At 38.2% G+C, this 9,474-nt stretch overlaps 1 protein-coding gene across 10 annotated transcripts in view; it reads left to right on the top strand.

The window, feature by feature from the left end:
* Nucleotides 1-1,224: 1,224 nt before the first annotated feature.
* The window catches only part of lrrfip2 (leucine rich repeat (in FLII) interacting protein 2), a 35,682-nt gene continuing 27,432 nt past the window's right edge, over nt 1,225-9,474 (top strand). For all 10 annotated transcript variants that reach the window (XM_072437245.1, XM_072437243.1, XM_072437241.1 and 7 more), the window contains exons 1-2: nt 1,225-1,435; nt 2,889-3,044. In XM_072437245.1, the coding sequence (XP_072293346.1) occupies nt 2,955-3,044 (90 nt within the window). In that variant the 5' untranslated portion in view covers nt 1,225-1,435; nt 2,889-2,954. The remainder of the gene's footprint in view (nt 1,436-2,888; nt 3,045-9,474) is intronic.

Below are 9,474 nucleotides of genomic sequence, written 5' to 3'. Positions count from 1 at the left end.
CATTCTTCAGACTTCATTCTTCAGACTTCATTCTTCAGACTTCATTTTTCTTCTTTGGTGTTTTATGGCGGTTGGTATCCAAGTTTTACATTACCACCACCTACTTTATTCTTTACATTTTATTATTTAGACCGTCGTAGACTTTCTTCTTTAGACTTTCCTCTTTAGACTTTATATTTTATTATTTAGACTTTCTTCTTTAGACTTTATATATTTTATTCTTTAGACTTTATATTTTATTATTTAGACTTTATACATTGTATTCTTTGGACTTTATATTTTATCATTTAGACTTTATATATTTTATTCTTTAGACTTTACATTTTATTATTTAGACTTTATATATTTTATTCTTTAGACTTTATATTTTATTATTTAGACTTTATATATTTTATTATTTAGAATTTATATTTTATTATTTAGACTTTATATATTTTATTCTTTAGCCTTTATATTTTATTATGTAGACTTTATATATTTTATTCTTTAGACTTTACATTTTATTATTTAGACTTTATATTTTATTCTTTAGACTTCATATTTTATCATTTAGACTTTATATTTTATCATTTAGACTTTATATATTTTATTCTTTAGACTTTATATTTTATTATTTAGACTTTATATATTTTATTCTTTAGACTTTATATTTTATTATTTAGACTTTATATATTTTATTCTTTAGACTTTATATTTTATTATTTAGACTTTATATATTTTATTCTTTAGACTTTATATTTTATTATTTAGACTTTATATATTTTATTCTTTAGACTTTATATTTAATTATTTAGACTTTATATATTTTATTCTTTGGACTTTATATTTCATTATTTAGACTTTATATATTTTATTCTTTAGACTTTAGACTTTATTATTTAGACTTTATATATTTTATTCTTTAGACTTTATATTTTATTATTTAGACTTTATATATTTTATTCTTTAGACTTTATATTTTATTATTTAGACTTTATATATTTTATTCTTTAGACTTTATATTTTATTATTTAGACTTTATATATTTTATTCTTTAGACTTTTTATTTTATTATTTAGACTTTATATATTTTATTCTTTAGACTTTATTATTTAGACTTTATATATTTTATTCTTTAGACTTTATATTTTATTATTTCGACTTTATATATTTTATTCTTTAGACTTCACTCCTCTTTGTTTCCTTTAATAGATCCATGCGCAACACACCCAAATTCCCTCCCACATCCGGGCACTTGTCGGCGGAGCGGTGCGTGCGTAAAGTGGGTAAAGAGGGCAGTGTGGAGCGGTGCAGGAAAAGCGGGCTGATGACAGCTGTCAGCGCACAAAAACACTGGCAATCCTTGACGAGCAGCCCAATGGATCACTAATAAACCCGCGACACAAACTGGACTATACCCGGGACCGTCGCTGCTGGACCGGAGCGGCGTTCAAAGGTATAACAGGATCCGTGCCATTCGTCCTATCGGGAGAACCGAGGTTAGCCACCGAAGCTAACCCCGGCTAACCCACTGCTAAACTGGTCAGCTAGCATTATTTAGCTCTCTGGGAATGTCTTCTGTGGTGGAGACTTGGAAGAAACGAGCCGGATATGTGGTGTCTATTCTTGTTCAGTGTTGCCTGCTGTGGAAACCGTGACTGTGGTCTGTAGCATAACCTGAGCTAATATGCTAATAATCATAGGAATTTCAATAAAACGAATCCGTTTAGCTAGTCTCCACTCCTCAGTGAGCTGCTAGCTGTTAAGTTTAGGCTCAATCTTGACTAGGAATCTATGTCCCTTGGCTTTTTGTCCATACGTATCGTTATCAGAAGCTAAATCGTAAAATCCAAGGTTAAATTGCGTGTAATTGCCATAAAACACCGCTCAAATTAACCGGTCGTGAATGGAAATGTTGATTATTGACAATCGGACGTTGCTGGATGATAAATGTAAATTTTGTTTTTGGCTGCGCTCCCATTTTCACTATCAACAACTATTTGCATTGGAAATTTGCAAGGATAATAAGCTCTTCATCAACAATATAACAAACAATGAGGTGCCAAATGGTGGATAAATCCTTTTCCTACTCACTTGGCTTGTGCTTTGGTCAGTTCTGTCAATTTAATTCAAACTTGTGATGGGTGATATTGACAAAAATGAACTTCTCAATTTTCTCAATGACAACATTCAGACAATACTTGATACAATACTTCAAGAATGTGCTATATGTGCCTGTAGACGTCTTGGTTGAGATTAAATTCCACAGCACAAAACGTAAATGGATCATAAATGAAATGAACCACAAAATGGCATAAAAACATCCTCGTTTGGACGATTACTCCCTCTCTTTTTATGCCGCTTGTAATTGTTTTAAATATAGACGACATGCTCAATATTCTAATTTGACATATCTCCAAATCAACAATAGCGGTATTATCCATTTTGTTATGTTTAACTCTCACTTCTATTCCAAACCCTATGCATTTTGAAATAAACCAGGTGGTCTTGTGCCTGCTTAGTCTCCTCTGACTCAACCACATCTGTATGTTCACCCCCCCCACATGCCTCACTATTGTATACTTTACTTTAGTGTTTTTTAACATATTTGTAGGGAGAGGCGTGACACGGAAAATGCCTCCATTCCCCGTCTCTTGCCAAATATTTGCCCAATTGTTGTACGTTATTTAAAAGCTGTGATGTATAGCTTTGTGCTTGTTCGTTCTAAAACTGTCGGCTACAAGTGTTTATCCACAGCCCTTGAAGGTGCCAAATATGAGTGAGAGATGTTTTTGCTGGACTGGGAGATAAAGAAGGGGTGCTATGTTTTGTTTGGGAAAGGAAACTGCCCGTACTATCTACAATAAATACACTATACAGTCTTATCATGTTATTCTTTTGTTATTCAGGTTTCTAATAAACATTTGGGAGCGTAACCACACTACATCACTGGTGGAAGTTGGAGCGTCATCACCATGGGGACACAAGGCTGTGGCAGGAAGCGTGCCCCCCTCAAAGATCGGTTCTCTGCAGAAGATGAAGCGTTGAGTAGTATCGCGCGGGAGGTAAGCCAAATATATATCCATTCATAAACATGGCGGTCTTCTTGGATGATGTCGCCCCGTTTAGAAACAAGAAAATTACAAAATCAATCCAAATGCTTTAGCTAGCTTGTCTGTCTGCCCATTAAACAGACATTACCGGTCAGACTAAAATAATAATAATCTAAAAGCTGGTATGGTTATACTTTAATTCATTGATTATGCTACATCCAAGAGCATAAGAAGTGTAGTCGATATCATACATTACTGGATTTTAAGACTTGGCACGCACTTTAATATTCTTTTAATAGATTTTTTTAATGCTTCAGCTTATTATGTTGTTTTCTGCTGCAACACATTATTTTTTAGGTTCATTCTTGGGCTGAGTGATATGGCAAAAAAGGTATCACGATTTTTCCCTTCGTAATGATCAATCTTGATTTTTCTTTTACAATTAAAATGGTTTTCAATATTGATTTCATGAACTTATTATTATTATTATTATTATTATTATTATTATTATTATTATTATTACAGTTGAATCTTGATTTTGATTCAAATTCAATTCATTGCCCCGCCCTTTTTCTTTGTAAGCCAGAACATGTTTTCTCTCAAATTTTGCACTTTACTTTCCAATCTTTGTAACAGCATTTCTTTACCTGGCAGATACATTAGCTTTGTCACGTGACGAAGAAGTTTGCTTTGCGACACTAAACTCAGGTGTGGTGGTCAGGGAAATGTGTTGTACAAGTTAAAATGTGGCGGTACAGGTTTGGCTAGTTGTCGTGTGTATGGTTGAACCAGGAGGAGACAGCTGGTATGGACCACGGGGGCGCTGACATGACTTTTAGTGTTTTTCTTTTTGGGAAAAACACGGGCCGAGGAGAAGCCGCGCGGCCTGTAACAACTTGCCCAAGATTATTCCATTTGGTTCAACAGCCTGCCATTCCTTTGGCTTGCTTCACAGGCGGAATACAACTGCTGCAAAATGCAAATTCATTATGTTCAAAGTGTGACGGATTTTGTATCTTTGAGGCAAAGATATCCACGTATGTAACACAATACTAACATCTGGATTAGTTTTAAATGTCACTCGTTTTGCCTTCACATTTTCAGAGGTTTTTTAAGGACTCTAGGTGTAATTAATTAATTTAGAATGAACTAAAACTTTAAAACTGATTGCATAAACTATCATTACAAGAAACTTGTTTTATACTTAAAAATCCACCCAGCTAATTAGAAACTGCATGCAAATACATCTTGTGAGAGCACGATCAACCTCCAACAACAGATTCTCCAAAAATGTCTGATTCAGAGTTCACACAATAAATAAGATTTGCAGCCATGCTGTTGCAGACAGTTTCTTAAGTCTAAATCCATGCAACTTAAACAGCACTGCTCTGCAAAATGTTATCCAGATAAAGTTTTGGAAGTGTCAATATGTTTTGTTAAAGATAAAGCTACATCTATAGAGGCAAAAGCCTGAAGTTGTGCTTGAACGTTTTTGTTTGAATTCTTTTGAATCATGTGTAAACCAAACAATTGAGTACAACATTAAAAAACAAACTTGCTGGGGGGTCCGGATTAAGCTTTGGTTTGGCTTATAAGAATAAGTCAAATATTTTCAGGTGCTACATGGAAATAACACTGTCACTGACTTGTTTGAGTTGACTCTGCTCTGTGCAGTGTTTCACTGGCTCATTCTTGCAGACTGAACGCACAAGGCTCCATTTGCTCGTTATAGTCATGACGTCCAATCATAGAAACATGAGTCACCCGACACTCCCAGCCTGCTCCTCCTAAACTCTAAACGACTTTGTGCCACAGTGAACTGGAGATTAGATCAACTATACTTTGAGTTCATGGGGTCATCGTACTGGCACTGGTGAACATCAACACTCCCCGATGAGTCGCTCCAATCTCTGCGTCTACTTTAATAGGAGTTAGTAACACACCTCTTCAGGGCTGGCATGAGCCGCTGCTGGGCATGAATTTGAGCCTGCGTGGTCGCCTGCGTGGTCACAGCACACTTCAGACGCCTCTTATGTTACCAGCCACCTGCAGCAGGCCGGAGGTGACCACGCTACATGATTCTTAAGCTCTACTACAGCAAGAATCACTTAAGGGAAAAGTTTGGCTTTCAAAGTAACAATATCTGAAGTAAACCGAGTCTCAAAGTATAAGGTCAAATTAGGGCCATTTGGACTAAACCTGGAATAAACTTTGAATGACCCTGGAACGAGAGCTGAATGATTTGGGGGAAATTAAATGGCGATTGTGATTAGTTTTTTGATAATCAGATTCTGTTCAAAGTTCAGTAGAATTGTCAAAAAGACAAGCTGTGTATTTGAGGTGCTTTTACAGATCCAAACCACAGGGTTAGCAGTTTCTATGTAAAATAAAACTAAATAGTTTGCCGTTTGTAGAGGAAATAATGGTACCTCAAAAAATTGCAGCTTTTGCAATTCCTTGTTTGGAATTTTTGCAATTTCGATTTAATTGAGAATAATCTTGTGCAGGGCAAACCAGGACTAGAAATGGGTCTGGTACAAGTGTAATGCAGGACTAAACGGGGAATAAACCCAGTCCAAACTCCCCCACCAAACTCAAGTAAACAAAGTCTAGAAGAATCCAACGCATTACTCTTTGAAGATAAAAACATGACTTGTAGCATTATGATATTAAGCATTCATGCTTCCCCCTCACACAAACAGGCCATTCATTCATCCATGTATTCATGTGGACATGTGTTTCGTGGAAGTCCATAGTCCATATCATTTTGTTGTTACTGATATCATCTGTCCTCAATAGCTTCATAAAGTCTGACCCATTAGTTTCCATCATTGTCCAGTGTCTGTTTATGTGGGCTTGCTCCAAACACTCGCGCACAGTAAACACACTGTGACTGTCTGAGCCTCTTCATCCCCTGATAATGCAGGCCTTTTAGCAGTTGGCGCAGTTTATTTTAAACACTCTCCATCACCGAATAAAACCAAGTGCCAGTGAATATAAAAGTGCTTTTCTTTTGAATGTAAAAGTAGGCCTGTCACACAAGTATGTTTTAAAACGCAATATATTTTGTTAGAGAATGCCGCTACTGGCTCAGTTAATAAGTAAATGCACTCATAAATATCCCAAAAAGTGCCTTCTCTGCTGCTACAATCCCTCAACCAAGCCAAATATCCTTATGACGAGATTAAATGTATTGCAATATATTACCCTGATAAAATGTGGACGATTCTGATATTTACTCTTGACTAAGATGCTGGCCGAGGTTAATGGTGCTGCTGTCAATGCTCTATGGTTGACTTGTAAGGCAAAGCGAGGCAAGGCAAGTTTATTTGTAGAGCACAGTTCATACATAAGGCAATTCAAAGTGCTTCACTCAACAGGAAAAAAAATGCATTCAAATTACAGAAATCACAAAACCGTTTAAGACATAAAAGAGAAGAGTGCACAAAGATCCTTTCAGTCATATGCACAGCAAAACAAAACAGTTTTAGATTAGATTTGAACATTGTCAGAGTAGAACCTGTCTCACATCTTCAGGAAGACTGTTCCAGATTTTAGCTGCATAAAACTGAAACGCAGATTCCCCATGTTTAGTCCAGACTCTGGCACCAGCAGGAGGCCGGTCCCTGAGGTCCTCAGAGTCCGAGATGGTTCATATGACACTAACATGTCCAAGATGTACTTTGGTGCTAGGCCATGGAGAGACTTGTATACAAGCAGAGCTGCTTTAAAGCCTATTCTCTGAGCCACAGGAGCCAGTGCAGAGACCTGAGAACAGGACTAATGTGATGGTACTTCCTGGTTCTAGTCAGGACCCGAGCAGCAGCGTTCTGGATGTACTGCAGCTGTTTTTACTGCTTAAGTTGAATAATAGCTGCACAGAGCCTGTGTTTTGTGGCCTACAGCCCTACTGTAGTGGTGTCTTCTCCTGGTCGTGAGCTAGTCGTGAGCTGGTCGTGAGCTGGTCGTGAGCTGGTCGTGAGCTGGTCGTGAGCTGGTCGTGAGCTGGTCGTGAGCTGGTCGTGAGCTGGTCGTGAGCTGGTCGTGAGCTGGTCTTGAGCTGGTCTTGAGCTGGTCTTGAGCTGGTCTTGAGCTGGTCTTGAGCTGGTCTTGAGCTGGTCTTGAGCTGGTCTTGAGCTGGTCTTGAGCTGGTCTTGAGCTGGTCTTGAGCTGGTCTTGAGCTGGTCTTGAGCTGGTCTTGAGCTGGTCTTGAGCTGGTCGTGAGCTGGTCGTGAGCTGGAGGTGTGCTGGGGGCGTGCTGCTGTTGCTGCTCATGTTTCCTCTTCTCTCGGTGCCTGATGCAGTGGAGGACCAGAGGCTATAGATAGGCTTCAGACGGAGCTCAGCTGTGGAGCAGGTCAGACACAGACATAGACAGAGTGACAGGTGCAGGTCCTGCCCATCTGACCGGGCTTTCAGAACTATCTACTTTCTATTTGTTCTGGAGGGATGGGCTGCATGTCATCTTGAACTTGAGCGGTTTTGTGTTGTATGATCAGGGCTGCAAAATGAATCTCACTCAAACTCAAACGGATATTCCATATTTCAGAACTGCAAATGGAAAATTGCAAATATTTTGTAGATTTAGCCCTCTACAAACATTTACTGCAAAGCCAAAATGTGAATTACATTTTGACTTTGAGTATACATTGCAAACAAAACAAAAAAAGTATTAAACAATCAATAATCATTCACTGTTTTTAGGTACAATAAAATATCAATGGTTTGAGGGTATTTTTCATGGCTCTATTGGTGTCTTCAAGTTTTTTTTTCCATTTGAGGACGTGAGGAACCAGTAAAGTGGGCTTTTGTTGGGGGTTACACTCTTTGCCAGTGGTCTACTTTAGAGAATTAGACGAGTACTTATTTGCGTTTTTACGTGATCCTACATGAACCTGTTGGTCAAATATGCACCGCAGTACACCGTAGTTGATGTGAAAAGCAGTCTGCAAGTAACCCACAAAATACATGCCGAACCAACCCTGTGTCGAGTGTAAATGAGGCTTAAGAGCTGCACTAGATCCTGCCTTATTGTGACTCATCTTTGCAGCTCTTATCACTGTGAAACAATACGCTTTGTCCTGTCCAACCACTAAAACCACAACTAAACTCTCCTGTAAGCTACCGTAGTGTTTGATCCTGTTACTTCTACACATACCCAGTGCATGAAATGTCTTTTCTTATCGATTGCTGTTACCACACTGGTTCTCTCTTGGCTCGTGCTGGATGAGAATAGACCTATGCCCACAGGCCTCTGGCACTGCAGATAAGACGGAGCAGGAATGCAGTGCGGAGATACTGCGTACAATATACTTACGGTATTTATGGACCGTCTTCAACTAGAGATAAAAGTGTTCAACTCTTTGCTGGAGGGAAGGCGGGGGTTCTGAGTGCCGACATGTCCACCGTGTTGCTTTGACGTAATTGGAGATTGCGAGCATAGTTACCTGTGCGAATGTTGATGCCAAAAATAATACCCGCGTCTTCTACCAAGGTTCCAGGGTTGCCACACGTCTAACGGCAACAAGCGACAAAGTCTTTGAGGAAAAAGGCCAGAAAAGCAACCGCGGCTCCTCAAAATGAAGCGACTAAACGGCTGAAAGAATGCTCAGTGAAAGCACAGTTAACATTAATAACGGCTTTTTAAAATGTGTTGTAGTTGTTTTATGGCGGTTGGTATCCAAGTGTTACATTACCGACGTTATTGACTGTTAGCAGTGTATTTCAGGATGTAAAAAGGCTAAAAAAAAAATTAAAAAAAACCTCTTTGATGACAGTCACAAAGCAACTCTGACATGTACAGGACTGTCCAGAAAGTGTTGAAGTGCCATCCATAAAGAGGTAGGCCAAATACATGCCGAACCAGCCCTTTTAAGGAATACAATCTGGCGGTCTGGCGGTAATGCAACACTTGGATACCAACCGCCATAAAACAGCAACAACAAAAGAGGTAAAATGGTGTCGCTTTAGCTAAGATTTTCTTCTCAAAGCAGGAAGGAACGAGGTACGATTCTCAGTGAAGCATTTCCACTCTCTGTCCGCGTAGGTTTCCTTGGTGCTAAACATGATGATGATAATAAATCAAAATGAATGTGCTCTTCAACGATCCATTGGTAAAGTGGATTGATTGAAGTTAAAAGTCAATTTTTATAAGTAACTTTGGTTGAAACTCATTGATACGTCCCTTAATTAACTAGATTTTATGGGGTGACCTGTTGTATTGTACAATTTGTATATTTTACTGTTTTATTTGTCTGTTTGCTGTTTGTTCTTGTATTTTAAATTGTGAACATCTGTGTCTTAAGTGAATGAAGCTTAAAATCTTTCCCTGGGTACCCCTAAAACATTTGCATTCTTAACAATAATTTGGCATAATGGAAAGATTGAATTGAACTCATGGTCTCTTACTAATAGTCGTTTCCAGAAATAGCGACTCTCCTCT

Source organism: Eucyclogobius newberryi, unplaced genomic scaffold (genome assembly GCF_026437365.1).
Source record: "Eucyclogobius newberryi isolate DKJ021-1_F unplaced genomic scaffold, fEucNew1.0.hap1 SCAF_8, whole genome shotgun sequence".
Lineage (NCBI taxonomy): Eukaryota > Metazoa > Chordata > Actinopteri > Gobiiformes > Gobiidae > Eucyclogobius > Eucyclogobius newberryi.
This window is presented reverse-complemented; position numbering and strand designations above follow the sequence as displayed.